The 15,889-nt window shown below is 44.4% G+C and overlaps 1 protein-coding gene across 6 annotated transcripts in view; it reads right to left on the bottom strand.

Moving 5' to 3' along the window:
• Positions 1-15,889, bottom strand: part of LOC108260822 (protein tyrosine phosphatase receptor type D) — a 416,825-nt gene that overhangs the window by 4,545 nt on the left and 396,391 nt on the right. For all 6 annotated transcript variants that reach the window (XM_053677696.1, XM_053677698.1, XM_053677695.1 and 3 more), the window contains 9 exons: positions 15,345-15,520; positions 13,763-13,882; positions 12,743-12,897; positions 7,375-7,660; positions 3,813-3,991; positions 3,368-3,494; positions 2,707-2,832; positions 807-961; positions 570-705 (listed from right to left, as the gene is read on the bottom strand). In XM_053677696.1, coding sequence (XP_053533671.1) covers positions 570-705; positions 807-961; positions 2,707-2,832; positions 3,368-3,494; positions 3,813-3,991; positions 7,375-7,660; positions 12,743-12,897; positions 13,763-13,882; positions 15,345-15,520 — 1,460 coding nt within the window. The remainder of the gene's footprint in view (positions 1-569; positions 706-806; positions 962-2,706; positions 2,833-3,367; positions 3,495-3,812; positions 3,992-7,374; positions 7,661-12,742; positions 12,898-13,762; positions 13,883-15,344; positions 15,521-15,889) is intronic.

Genomic DNA, 15,889 nt, shown 5'->3' with positions numbered 1-15,889 from the left:
CACCGAACTATTTTCCCCTCCACTGTAGGGAGGCGGTTTTTCTTTCCCCCCAACTGTGCCAGTTGCTTATCGGAATTAATTTGCATGGCTTACCTACGGGATTCGCTCAAATTGATATAAATGAACATCGAGGGCTGGGTAGCTAAATATTGATACACACATTAAAAATAAAATAAAATAAAAAACAACCCTACACGCTCCGTTAATCTACAGGCAGCTCCAAACTAAAAATCGTTGTTTTTTTAAAATTTTTTTTATTATTATTACACTATTTATCAAACGCGAACGCAAACACTTACTCGGTTGATGCTTATTATTCGAGAATATGTTACCTGAAACCGAGACCGGCCCACTGAATCCTATTACACCAGAATTTCCTGTTCTCCTTCACTACGGTTCAATTTCTCACATTGTGTACACTCCTTGTACGGTTCTGCTGCTTCTCTGTTCCTGTCCCTATCTATTTACTTACATTCGTGACAGAATGATTACTTTTTGTATTTGAGTTCTAGGCACCTCTGATCTGACACAACTGACCCTTGTGCACGCGCATGTGCGTGCGTCCGTACCTCTGTCTGTACCATGGCTGGTCTCTGTGTCCTCAGCATCTTGACCGTCTGGAAGATGTCCACTACTCCCTCATACCGCATCCTCTCCAGAACAATACTGAGCGTGATGAAGACACCTGTCCTCCCGACACCCGCACTAGTGACAGAGACGCACGCTGATGAAACTCTTCTCTGCTTCAAGAACACGTTATCTAGTGGATTTTGAGGTAAAACGCTGGGAAGTGAACCTGCACGTACCTGCAGTGCACCGTGATCGGTCCGTCCTGGCCGAACTGCTCCTTTGTTTTGTGCACTTGGCCGATGAAGTCGATGAAACCCTCTCCTGATTTGGGCACGCCCTGCTCGGGCCAGTCGGTGAACTGGAACTGCCGCACCGTCCGGGACTGACCGTCCTACAACACAACACACTTTTTTTTTTACTAAGGCGCTAATCCCAGAACTTTTTAGCACATGATCTACTAAGTGGGTTTATGCGAATCTGTCAGTTAACCCCCTTTGCCTGATATACACCCGTGTGAGACGCGTGTCGCCAAACCGACCGGAATCTTTGCACTTCACACGCTTTCTGGTCAACGGAATAGAATTAGCGAACCGGGCCCTGTGAGATGTTTTATTTCGTCGCGTAATATTCCACCTTTCTCCAGTTGAATAATCTCTCCTTAATATTTAGTTCTTGTGGAAGCACCTTGACCAAGCACTTGACAACGCGTGCTTCAAGGAGTCTTCAAATTCGGGGCCGACGGTCACAGACTGATACGCCCCAATAACGGTTTTGTCCTGATTGCGTTTCTCCTCAAAGCACGGATCACACTGGATCGTTTGTTCTGACAGGCTTAACTCAGACGCTCAGACGTATCTCGGCTTCTCAGTAACGGCACCCTGATGTTCCCGCTACTCTTCAAAACATATCATATCAGAGAGTCACGCAAATGCGGAGGAGTCCAAATCCCCGAGAGACTCGAAGCCAACAAAAGATATCCGCCACTGTTCACCTGATCGTATTAACATGCGGCGGCGTAAAAAAAAAAAAAAAAAAAAAAAAGACCGACTCCTTTGATGTGCCGTGTTATTGAGCAAAGCTCTGGAGGTGTGAGTTGCTTCAGTGATATGCTAAAGCCTAAATATGGAAAGCTATACGGTTTTGAATCCTGCCATAGGGCTGAACTATAAACTGAGGAGCAGACGAACCTTGGATGGATTTAGAAGTCAATGCCGTCGATTCTGGACTGACACGTTACGATGCCTGTAATTACTTACTCCGGCGCGCTCTATAGCAACCTGACAGAAAAGTTCACCTCGTTTCAAAACAGTACGCATGGAAGTCACCAGAAACACTACAAGTACAGGCCCACAAGAAGTTTAGAGGACATCTCTATATTCCGTTTGATCAACTTTCAACTGCCTCTTTGGAAGGACTTCCAGACCATTACATGGACTTGAACAGCATGTACTCATGGATTGATGTCAGCTTTTGGAGCAAGACTCCACAACAAACCTTGAAGTCCTTTCATGACCTTCTTCTTTCCTCATTTGGATAGTGTGTATCCATTATTTTTGGATTGCTTCAATCTAAATGGCTCTTTGTCTGCTTTTTCGCTACACCTACTACAACCTCCGTTCTACCTACGTAGTCCTTCATTAGATTGCCGATTCGATTTTTATCCGAAACGTGTTTGGGACGGTCGTTATTTTTATGAACATTCTACCTAATGTTCTTCCAATCTGCCAATGCCTACCCCATTATCTACATCTCCCTTTGGGAAACAGCTCTCCAATCCCAGAAGTAGAAGGAAGCCAACAAATCTTCTCAATCCGCCATCCGTCCAAAACGAGAGCAGCTGAAGACACTAGCTGCGAGCGCTAGCTGCCAAAACGCTGTTTATGCGAACACTTGCGAATGAATAGCGCTCGCTACGATCGAAAGACGGAGAAGGAAACTAGGCTATGCTTTCTACACGGAGGCCCAGGCCAGTTATGCTCTCCAAACCACAAATAGCCATGACATCATTTCATGGGATTTCAACTCTCAAACTCTTAAACATGTTCCAGTTACTGTAATGTACAGTGTGCCAAAACTAGGTGATAAAACTTCACCGATCTCAGGGATGACATGTACGGCCTTGGGTGGAAATCTTACCCTGGCGTCGGTGACTTTAAACTCTCGTAGGATGTACTGAGGCATGTTGTACTCGGCCATGGGGTCCACCACAAAGTACTGATACCGTGCAGAGCGCTCTGCTGGCCAGTACTGATGGCATTTTTCCTAACACACACACACACACACATATAAATTATGATTTTAACAAACTTTCTGTGACATCTTCGCTCATATCACTCTGATCATTACACTGTTGTGGATGCGAATGAGCGTGTAATTGGAATCGAAACATGATTCGATTCACCTAGTCCGTTATCCTATATAGAATAAACATGAAACCGATTTAATATGTCGGATCTTATACGTACACGAACAGTGTCTATCCAGTAAAAAGAAAAAAAAGAAAGAAAGAAATATTACAAGCATATTACAAGCTGTTGATTATGGTCATGACGTGTGGGTGTACAGGCTCGCAATTTCTCATTTATAACAAGCTATTGGTTATAGACCTGCCTTACCGTGTAAAAAATGGAACAGCAGGGCATATAAAAAGTGAGTGTGTGGGATTCTCGTTCCACTCTCCATCTATTTATTAAAGCGTGCTGTAATTTGCCCTGCACTCTGTTTTTTCCAGGTGGGTGGAATTTTCTAACTGAATAACTGAGCAGATGTCAGACGCCTCTCTCTTTCTCTCTCTTACCCTGCCCATCTCTCGGAGTTTAGTGAGCATCACCACTATGGTGGAGTTGTGTTCCCACAGCATCCTCCAGAAATCTTCTGTGGTCTCAGCCAAAGGGCCCTGCGTGGCTATGTACGCCTTCTGCTGCCTGGATGGTGAAAACCCCACCCCCCCCAAAAAAAAACAATGGATGAGAGTGAATTATAGGCATTACACATGACAGGATGTTGGGTCAGATTTTGACATACTTTTCTCTTCACACACAGTGGGTTCGTCGAATAAAAACTTGGCTGTTCCTTTATTATATATATTATTGATGGTTGTACAGGATTCCAGCTACCCAAGTCAGTGAATAGTGTAGTTGGAGATGATGCCACCATTACGTAGAACTGATGAAGAACCTCAGATGGAGGGAGAAACGTCTACTCTACTACTGTTGTTTTTGTAGAGAGTGTGTTTTACTCACCGGTACCCGTCGATGAAGCTGGCGTTGATGTAATCGGATCCCTCGACCCCTCTGATGGGCTGCAGACATACTCGTGTTGACTCGTATGGCATGATGTTGACCAGCCGGTTCTTGAACTTGTTGCAGGGAAGGTTGGCACTGATGAAGCGTGACGTGTGGGCCTTCGTGTTGGCCAAACGCTACAGATGGGGGAGGGGGGGGGGAAGAGTAAATACCAGAGTGCTTAGGGATGACTAGAACCTTATTCTTTTTCTTACACATTCAGGCTTTCCTTTATACACTATTAATAGTGACATTTTTACATTTACTGCTGTGGAACCTGAATAAAGGACATCCATCCATCCATTTCTAAATCTAAACATCCATTTATTTACACACTCCTCCATTCTTCAATCCATCCCTGCACCTACCGATTAATGTACCCAACCCCACACCCGTCCACCCATCAATTAATGCATCCGTCCACTCAGCCATCGATTCACTGCACCATTTATCTCTTTATCCTTCTACCAATTCATACAGCCCGACATCTATTGATCCACCAATCTATATATTCATCCATTCCTCAGTCAATCCATCTGCCTATCTATTCATTCACCCACCAACCCCGTATATAATTCATCATTCATTCATCCATCTATTGATATACTGATCTGTTCAACCACACTTCCATTAATAGGCAACATCTGTTTATCCAACCATCTGTTCACAAATCTGTGTATTCATGCATTGAATCATCCATTCATCGGTCCATCCATTCAATTATCCTTAGTTCTACTGATCTAGTAGTACATGCATTCTTCCAGTGTTTATCCAAACATCTATTAAATCTATCACTTGCCTATCCATCCATCCATCCATCCATCAATCCAACCCTCCATCCATCCATCAATCCAACCCTCCATCCATCCATCCATCAATCCAACCCTGCATCCATCCATCAATCCAACCCTCCATCCATCCATCCATCAATCCAACCCTGCATCCATCCATCAATCCAACCATCCATCCATTCATCCATCCATCAATCCAACCCTCCATCCATCCATCAATCCAACCCTCCATCCATCCATCCATCAATCCAACCCTGCATCCATCCATCAATCCAACCATCCATCCATTCATCCATCCATCAATCCAACCCTCCATCCATTCATCCATCCATCAATCCAACCCTCCATCCATTCATCCATCCATCAATCCAATCCTCCATCCATTCATCCATCCATCAATCCAACCCTCCATCCATTCATCCATCCATCAATCCAATCCTCCATCCATTCATCCATCCATCAATCCAACCCTCCATCCATTCATCCATCCATCAATCCAACCCTCCATCCATTCATCCATCCATCAATCCAATCCTCCATCCATTCATCCATCCATCAATCCAACCCTCCATCCATTCATCCATTGATCAATCCAACCCTCCATCCATCTAACCCTCCATTCATCCATCCATCAAGCCAACCGTCCATTCATCAATCCAAACCTCCATCCATCCATCAATACATCAATCCAACCCTCCATCCATCCATCCATCCAACCCTCCATCCATCCATACATCAATCCAACCCTATATCCATCCATCCATCCATCCATCCATCCATCTGTCTTATCATTTGTTTCTACTTCTTCTCCAATCTTTACTTTCCTCAGTCAGAAAGTCTCTCCTCAATTTCTTTCTCTTTTCTTCTCATCCATCTTTCCATTTTAAAGCTAATGTCCTAAAAGTAGTAGAAAATTGTACATACATACATCCATACATACATCCATACACACTCACACAGACACACAGAGACTGCAGCTGCTCCATTAATGATCGTCTCTGAGAAGTGAAAATACAATGCAATGGCTCCCAGTGGACAGAAACACAGCATACCTTATCAGTGAAATGAGAGAGAGACCCAGGAGGCTAATCACTGACAGCTGAAGCTCGCTCTGATGCTGCATGGATCAGGTTAGATGCAGCTAAATAAACCCGGTGGGCTGAAATGACGGCTGACAAATTGAGTTGTGTAATTTGTGGTTTTTAATTTATTCGTTTATTGATTTTAGTTTGATGTTGGCAGCCAGTGACTGGTATTTAATGTTACGACTTAATCAGAGACGAGGGCTTGTTTTAAAACAAAGAGACAGGAGGAAAAGTAAGAATGTGAGAAAGATCGAAATGGAAGATGAAGAAGAGGTGGAGTGTGTGAGGATGTATGGGAAAGAGAGACGCACAGAAATGAAACGAGGAAATGAGGAAAGAGTTCTTGCCCAGGCTTGCGTGAGAGGGTCTTGGGGTCTTTGAATTGTAGCTGCATTAAAGTGGCACAGGAAAAAAAAAAAACCCACAGGCCCCACACTGTCTGTGCTGCAGCAGTAAAGTGAAGTGGAAAAGAACCCGGCGTGGCTCGGTGAAGGGGTAAAATCATTGCAGCCAAGCCCTAGGAACGCCTCACGCTCCAGGACTGGGGCGATTTGCTCAGCCTGGGATACTCCATCACCTTCTGACTCTCAGCAAATACATTTTTCTTTCCGTTCCTGTTGTTTGAGGAACCGCAGTGCAGTCGCTGAGTCAAAATGTCGCTGAGCCAAATGAGACGAGGCAAAAAAACAACACTTTCTTGGCCCAGACCATTTTTTCACTGAGACTAGACTAGGCATTATAAAAGATAAAACATTTTCACGACATAAAATGTCCCTTAGAACATTTCATTTAAACTATTTTTCATTTCAATATTCACATTTATATATATATAAAAAATGTTCAAAATCAAACTGGCCAAAAGGAAATAAAACAACGGCGTTACTTCCTAACATCCAATCAGCTCCTTGTTACTAGGCAGTTTTAATCTGACTGTAATGCCATTGGTTGATGTTTATAATCATGCAGTTTGATACTATGCTAGAAAACTGACACTCAGAAAAGTGTATTATGACCTTTATCCATCTTACTAATCTTACAATAACTTTTTAATGGGTGAAAACACTGCTACACACCTTTTAAACAGCTTTAAATAATAATGAACTGAGTCTCCACGGAGTAGGGTTACTAGCAAAGTCACTAGCTAGCTTGTGTTGCTAACTACATGTTCCAGCAAACTACTGATGTACTAAGTTGTTGAACTTTTCTACCGATAAAGATGTACAGTATAGCTTCGAACACTTACTTTAATGTTGTCGTGCTTATTTGCCATGTAGCTTGTAGCATAGCTAGCAAACCTTCGCTAAGTGCAATTTTTGCTCAAGGTCACTTGGTAAAACTAAAAGAAACAGTATTATTTAAGTCAACAATCTTTAAGAAATCCTGAGCTCAGCTTTATTTTTCTCTTTAAACTCACTATGGTAGTTACGTGGATGTTTTAGAAGCTAAGTAAACTAAAGAAAGACAGCTAGCGTTCACCAGCCTAGCTAAATACATTTATTTTTTGTTTTTTTTGGTCGTAACCACTTCATACAACAGTCGACTTTTTATGCTAAGGTTGATTACTTTAACCGTTTACGTTTAGTAGAAAATAGGATAATATCCATTACTATTTTTGGCAGTTAGCATGCTAGTCCTGGAACGCACCTTGAACTCCAGCTCCATGCCCGTGACGTTCTCTCCCGTCTCGATGTGGGTGAGTTTCTGGATGTAGGCGTAAAGGTTGCGGGCGGGGACCTCCGTGTTGCCGCAGGTCACGGCCTCCAGCAGGGCGTCGTGAATGAACACGTACTGGTCCTCTGTCTGCACCATGTAGTTCCTCTGGGCGCGCATCAGCGTCACGTGGCCGTAAATGTCCACCGTCTTCTCGTGCTTGATCCGCTCCAACATGGCGTCGATCACGATGAAGCAGCCGGTTCGTCCCACGCCGGCGCTGTTCGGGGAGAAAAGATTCACGTGGTTAACCTCCTTAGGATAACCATTAGGTTATATTCTGGAGACCCATGAACCTACGTAATACCGATATGTCACATGTCAGACATTTTACACAGTGCCAGCACTTGGTTGCTTTTAAATCGCTCTCTGGACCCTTTAATTCAATAAGTCTAGATTAGAATTGGTCCTTTATAGATTAGCATTGGATAATAATGCAACATTGCCATTATCTCTTGACAAGGATCTTTTCAAACGGAATTCCTGCTGCTGCATTAATGCTCGGTTTTGTTCAGCGCTAGCTGATTTATAAATATTAGGGAATTTATATTTACCAATTTGAACATAGCCACTTAGCATTTCTGAGAGCATCCACATACTCAGAGGGGAACACGCAGCTCCGCTTACCGAGCGTTTAACTACCGACGGTAACGTCGTTGCGTGTTTGTGGGAACACAACCGGTTGCGTCTTCTGGATGCACGTATCTTGGAGAGCACACGCGGCGCAGCAGGGTGTTGCTAAGAGGGGCTTTTACCAGGTGCACACTTCGGGGGTTGCGTGTACAAATCATTATGTGCCTAAACGGTGCCAGCATATGCATTATAATCAGAGTGTGAATGCTAGCCAGGAGATGAGCAAACTCATTCATCTGCTTGCTGGAAGACAGGGAGGGGAGTTCGCTGTGCCAGAGAGAAGCGAAAGCCTTACCTCAGCTCGGAGAGAGAGAGAGAGAGAGAGAGAGAGAGAGGGATGTGTAGAACGCGAGGTTTGGCCCAGTGCACACAATAATCAGAGATGGTGAGAGATACTGCAGTGCAGCAAACGAGAACGCCACAATTGCTTTTCCACCTCCACCTGTCTACTTGCCACTCACTCACTTTCTCTCTTTCAGGGCAACCCTCTATTTCAGAATCACCTCCACCTGTAAAAGCTCCGTCTCGCTTCTCTGCGACGTTCACGTACGAGGGACCTTTTTATTTCTTCATTTATCCATTTATTTGTCCCCTCGCAATGCAGCTGGGTTCGATTAGCCGTAGTTCGATTAGCACTAGCGCGCCCCACTAACGAGGCGTTAATGGTGGGGGAACGGCAGCCGAGCCAGAGCTCTTCATTAAAAGGCTGCGGATTTCCACATTACCGCTCCGAACCACGGTACGCCTGAGCCGAGACGAGGACTTTTTAAAAACGCTAACGTGCTTCAGGGATCGATCGCTGTACCGGGTAGTGAGCGTTTAGCTTTCTACACGCTCATTTCCTCGATGAGATCAGCGCTGCGGGTCTGGGCCAGGTTTCACCTGGAGTGTTGGGATAAATAAATAAATAAGTCACCTCGTCGTCGATAACGGGAAGCGCGTTACTCAACATCTCTATCCGAGAGGCATATGGTTGTAATTGTGATCTTGTCTAATGATACATCCCTGCTCTCATGTCCTCAGTGGATCGCACTGAAAGAGAGACAGATCGGGAGATTTGTTAATAAGCAGCTGGTCCTGTCGTTCTTGCTGAATGAGAAATCTGGAGAAATGGCGAGGGATTCGTCCAGATATTTCTACAATGAATCACACGTTAGTTTCATGAGGTACTAGGGGATGAACGTGTTTTTATTTATTTATTTAATTTAATTTTATTTTTTTAAACTCTCTGCACATGGATTCAATCTGGTCCGAAAGCACCTTGACGCACACCGCTGTTCGGAGGAAAGACGTCAGTTAGACAGATGCGAACTGTCTCTCGCGGCTCTGCGTTTTTTTCACGCCGTGTTTATCTCTCGCTCTCGTTCTGTCCCTCCGTCCCTGGCCCTCTCGAAACCTGAGATGAGAAAACAGACAGACCGAATTCCTTCACCCCCTCCGGGGTCAGAAATGTCATTAAAGAATAAAGAGGGTATGAGGCGTCACGTCCACGTCTTTGTCTTCTCTTCAGACGGTTCAGGTTCACTTCATTAACCTGAGCGGGACTCGTTTAGACAGCCCAGCGTGAATACACGACAGCGCGTACGCGGTGCGTGACGGTACACAGTGCACAAACTAAGTTATACACGTACACCTCAGGGGACTTCATTTTTTCCCCTCCTTATTTCTCTTTCTCTCGCTCGTGCTCTTTTTCTTTCAGGAACCACTGACCCCTGTAACACCCAATCATGCCACTGGATGGGCTTTCCCATTTGCTGCCATAACGCCTGGCTACACACGTCTCCGAGGCGGCCGTCGCCACAACAACCCGCAAGTCTTGGGCAATGGAGGGAAACGCGCCTGCCGTGACTTCCCTCTTTTTACGGCCGAACAGGGAAACGCGTTCCCGGGATTTACTGCTCTCCCCGTATGAGCTTTACTTCAGCTCCGGGAGAGAGACGGGCCGTGTGATTGATGAGATTTTAAAGCACGTCTGATTTCACATACTGAAGTCATGAGCAAGCTTTGGCTTTACTCCGCGTCTGGGATCAAACCTTTTTGAAAATGACGCCGTGGTTTAATATCAAACCCGCGGAGCGCGGGATTCTTCGGAGACATCTGATGTCTCTTGTCGGGGTTAAGAGCAATCAGGGACGGACGGGGCGCTGAGCGGTGTGCGTTTGGCTGCATCCCAAATTGTAGTGTTGGACAGAAGGCAGCTTATTAAGAGCGGGATACAGTCGATAGAAGCTACGTCAAGATGAGACGCTAGGAACGCTGACTTTGCACTTCTGCAGTACATTGAGTATCTACCTAACAGCTTGCTTACTAACTATAAACCTCACTGATGCTAAACACACATGACCTCTGGCTATAATGTAGAAAATATATATTCCGTATATTGACTTTTTTTTTGGGGGGGGGGTTAAGCAGGAAGTCTGAGGCAGCTAACACCAATCAAAATCTGCAACACCCCTGCCAAATCTAAAAAACTAGCTAATTATGGACGGTGGAGAGGAGCTTAATGAGCTTTTTTCCAGCTGTTGAGGATTTCTCAAAGCGACTTTAATGAGGACGATGTCCTAGAGGGTGTACGAGTCTGAGCCGAGGTCGGCCGTCAGAAGCGCCCACGGTGACCGAGAGCCGCAGTGTCGGTACTAGTGCTGCAGCTAGCGTATTTAAACTGAACCGCTTTCTGCATTGGTCTGACATAGCAAGTTCGTGAAACATGTACCTTCTAGAGGAGATTTAACCGGACAAACACAAGACTGGTACGGGATGAGTCAGCAAAAAAAAAACAAAAAACCAAACGTTATAATTTTCCTATAAGTAATTGTTGTTTTTATTATTTTTTTTCTCGATTTTTAAACCCCTCATAGACTTCCACTACAAATAGTATTACAAACCACCAGCTATCCATTAAAATCACCAAATTACCAGACAAAGATGTTCTATTGGTCCTTAATGCCACCAATAGAAGTCAACAAATTACCAGTAGAGACACACAGGGACGTTACAGTTTGCATTAAAACCAATACGATTCCCATTATAGTCATTAAAACCTTTACAAATTCTATGAGGGTTTCTTTCTTTCTTTTTCTTTTTTTTTTTTGCAGTTCGTTTCAGCTGAAAACACCCACTTATTTATTTCTTTATTTAAGGGTACTTTAAACCCATGTACGCTCGCCGTGCATGATGGGAATCCTGGGGATTAGTCACTGTATGACGGTTTCTATTGGACCGTTTCTTAAAAAGGCAGCCGTTCTACTAAGAGCTATAACTGCTGGCATTTGGGAGAGACATGGACACATTTAAAAAAAAAAAAAAAAAAAAAAAAAAAAACTACAACAACAAACAAACAAAAAAACAAAAACAAATGCCCTCCATATTTGTTTTTGTTTGGATTTGTTTGGTAAGTGCGAGGGGATTATGGGTAATGTGAGAGAACTGATCCATGAAAAAAATGAGAGTTTAGAGAGGAACGTGTGTAAACATGTAAACACACACACACACACACACACACACACACACACACACACACACACACACACACTGGTTGTTGCCCACGCTAAATATGTCATCAGAATTTGGAGTAAATCTTTTTCATGGGCAAATTCTCTTCCCTGCGCTCTACCAGTTTTTTTCTGGTGTAAACACACTCTCTCTCTCTCTCTCTCTCTCTCTCTCTCTCTCTCTCTCTCTTTCTGTCCAGCTAATTACACCAGGAGCTGCGGGGGAGGACTGCTTGTTAATTACCACCAAGCCTAACAATCTCTTCTTCTTTTGTTTAGACTTGCAAATGTGCTCGCGTAAACAGCTCCATAATCTCCGGAGCACACACGACCCGCTGCGCCGCCTCGACATCCTTCCAAAACCCTGTGATGGACTGAGGGGAAAGAAATAAACCGAGCGCCCGTTTTTATCTGCTTCCACCCCTGAAACGGTCAGCTGAAAGGAGCTGGAGATATCGTCCCATGTTCTGTAAAGGACTTAAGACTTGCAGCTGGAGCTTTCTTTATCTGATGCAGGGCAGAGGAATTAAAAGTCGCTGTCTAAGCATTGACATTAATTCCTTAATTCCTGCATTCATTGAGGAGAGAGAGAGAGAGAGAGAGAGAGAGAGAGAGAGAGAGAGTGAAAAAGCGTTTTCTATTGAAAGTGGGTCTGCTGGGAGTGCTAATTAACTTCTGCTTTTAATTCCCGCCTAATCCAGTCTTCTTTTAGCCACTTTTCTTTTCTAATGCAAGTTTTTTGTCCATTTCTACTTTCTCTCTCTCATTTCCTCTCTCTCTCTCTCTCTCTCTCTCTCTCGTAGACTACACTGGTGTCTATATGATCAGTGGTGTCGCGTATCGGGCTTTCCGATCGATATCTCGGCACGTCCCACACGTCCATTAAAAGTAATAAGAACGAAGGATGATGAAGTAAAAGAATGGCCAGAAGGAATGGACACAGGGACACGGACAGGGAGGTGAGGATTATAAGAAAGAGAAACGATGATACAGGAAGCGAGAGGAACGAGAAGATGAAGAGCGGTGAAGCGGCGACGCGTTCTTCCTGAAAAATCGCGTGTGATACTTCTGGAACTTCAAAAAAGGCACCGTTTACTTTAAAAATATATATATATAATAAATCACATGCAAATGGGGAGGATCATGGGAAACGCAGAAGAGGTTGTGGTTGGTCGTACCTGCAGTGCACCACCATAGGCCCGGCGTCTGGAGGGTTACAGGCTTTAACCCTGCGCAGGAAGGCCAGGAAGGGTGTGGGGTGTTCGGGAACGCCGTGATCAGGCCACGCTGTGAACTGGAACTGCCTCACCTCCCGCTTCTCACTACAACCACTCTGCAGTACACACACACACACACACACACACACACACACACACACTCAGACCAAAACTCTACAGAACAACGTTTTACAAAGTTTACTACAGAAGAGTTTATCAGTTTATAACGATTCTGTATGATTGTGTGTGCTGGAAAGTGCTTTTCTGTTGGTTTATATTGGTGTGTGTGTGTGTGTGTGTGTGTGTGAGAGAGAGAATGCTGGTATGTTGGGCAATATTGATTTTTTATGGTAAAATGACATTTCCATTGGTTACTTTCGGTAGATTTTGTTCGTTTTATAGGTTTTGGTTTCATGATTTTTGTGGATTTTTGTTTGTGTAGTGTAGGATGCTGTGGTCTTGGGGAACGTTTAACGTTGGTGTGTGTGTGTGTGTGTGTGTGTGATGTAAATCCTGGTTTGTTGGTTAGCACTGGTCCTAAATGATAAAATATGTTTAATTTTTGGAATATTAGTGTTTGTTGGTCAGTGTAGATTTTTTTTTGTCTTCATGCGTGTGTGTGTGTCTGGGAATGTTGGGGTTTGATGGTTAATGTTAATCGTTGTTGGTTAATATAGGTGTGTGTGTGTGTGTGTGAGAATGTTAGTGAGTTGGGGAAGGTGAATGCTAATTGTGCTAATAATGTTAACTGTTGTGTGTTTGAGAATGTTGGTGTGTGATGGTTAATGGAGGTTTTTTTTTTTATAGAGAATGTTGGTGTTTAAGGGAAGATGTGGGCGTGTGTTTGAGTGTGTGTGTTCTAAAGAATGTTGGTGTTTAAGGGAAGATGTGGGCGTGTTGTTTTATCAACACAGCCTGATGTTGATAAAAAAGATCACTCGCTTTTGTTGTTCACTATTGGACATTTGGTTGTCGACTTACTTTATAAAGTGCGAAGGTCCTGACGCAGTACGTGGCCAGCTCGACTGTGTCCAGCAGCGTCACCTGGATCAGGCCGTACGTTTCAGATCCCCTGTTCGGCCAGTACTGATCACACTTCACCTGCAAAAACACACACACAATTCTCAGAGTACAAACACAGCTCGGCCAACGCCACGCTACAATCCCATTACGGAGTTCAGCCAAAACGATGGGACAAATCCACACGACTACCTCAACTTAGAATCACGCCTGTGCGACAATCACGTATTATAAGCTACGCTACGTACGATCCCGTACGCACGGTTTAAATCCACCCAATCCACTCAGCGACCTCGACACCTCCGAGTTCAATTGGTCCAATTTACGTCACAGAAACAACGTTCAGGCCGCACGCACTTTCGAATACCTCGCGGTTTAGTTCTTCGGTACGAACAGCCGTCGGCTAATGCTACGTCGCTAGCCGAATCCCCGTTACGAAAACACAAGATATACCTCAGAGTTTGAAAAAGGGTTCATGCTCCAATCAGGCAGGGTTACCTCAGAATCCCGTTAAAACAATGTTTAAGTTACAGATTTGGTGTAAGAGTAATCGTGGACCGAGGATAAATCTTTCCGACGCCGCCGTTTTGCACAGGAAGATGATTTGAAAGGAAACGCTGAACAAAAGGACACGACTGACATCAGGCCGTTCGTCCCGTTTCCTGCTGACTCCTTATTTCGCGAACGGAGCTGAAATTGGCCGAGGCGCTAAAGCAGACAGTGCTTTTTTTTCTTAGCCTGACAGACGCTATAATTACCGACCTAACTGCATTTTTTCCTCAATCACATTACGGCCTAGGCTTTATTATGATTACACACTGTTGTATCCCAGCAAGTGCCCAATAAAACATTGTTCCATTACAGTACGGTCGCTGCCTCGTCAAAATGAGAGACACAGACGCTCGGTGTCTTGGAGTGGTGAGTACATGCCTCATGCTAACGGTCCTGCGCTAATAAAAGAAAAGGTGCTCGATGATTATAGAGGAGACCTTTCTTTAGGGAACCGCTGCGGAGTCGTGAGATGCGTTCGGAAAGACGACAAACCCTTCGAACTCGTGGCCGATTAAAGTTGAGACGATACTGTTATCGTATATTTAGCATACGTATGCTAACGTATATTTAGCATTTACATTAAGACTGAAGATGTAGGTTTGGCAGGCTAGCAATCATGTAGATGGAAATGTATAATGAGGGATATCAAGATTTTCCTCAGATATGTCGGTAAAGCACGGCAAAGCTGAGCACCTTAAAAGTTTTGCCGAGTTTGAGAGCGGCACACACGACGGCGCTGAACTAGCGTGCTTCCGCCGGTGGAGAAGCACGAGCTAGCAAGCTGCCAGATTCTAGTACCATGACGATGCAAATCAAAAGTTCAGAACCAAAACGGTGGGCAAACGTGTCAGAAGAAGAAGAAGACAAATGCAGAGCTCTGACTGAAAAAATAAGTAAATAAATAAACAAACAAACAAACAAACGCTTTTGAAAAAGACCTTTCAGACTCCCTGTGCACTGCTTATCGAAATCCCACGTTAGCCCGACGTACCCTTGAGCGTTCCTCCAGCTTGGTCATCATGACGATGTTAGCGCTGCGCTGCTCCCAGATCATCCTCCAGAAATCGCCGAAGGTCTCGGGCAGTGAGCCCTGAGTGGCGATGTAGGCGTTCTGCTTCCTGTAACCGTCGATGTAGTTGGCGTTGATGTAGTCGCTCCCTGGAATGCCTGTGCGGGAAAAGATCGGGTTAACCGGCTGGCTAAATTGAGCGGGATTAGCGCGGGAATTGAATTCTGAGTCAGGTTTACATTTCTATGCAGATTGTTCAGGGCACACAGTCAGTGCTCCTTCTGGATTCCGTTAATCTGCTGATTGTTGGCTTTTAAATGGCAAGCGGCGACTGAATGAGTGAGCGGTAATTGAATGACAATTGTGATAAATGAATCGAGTGTGTGAGCGTGTGTGTGAAATTTCGGCTTGGGATTCGTTAAAAGAAGACGTTCCATGATTTTTTATATCCGGCATTAATAGTTACAGTTGTCGTAAACAATTCATTCCCTCATCAACCTCTCTCTCTCTCTCTCTCTCTCTCTCTC

This window comes from Ictalurus punctatus, chromosome 29, assembly GCF_001660625.3.
Source record: "Ictalurus punctatus breed USDA103 chromosome 29, Coco_2.0, whole genome shotgun sequence".
Classification (NCBI taxonomy): Eukaryota; Metazoa; Chordata; class Actinopteri; order Siluriformes; family Ictaluridae; genus Ictalurus; species Ictalurus punctatus.
The sequence above is the reverse complement of the archived record's forward strand: the minus strand, read 5'-3'. Positions and strand labels throughout refer to the sequence as shown.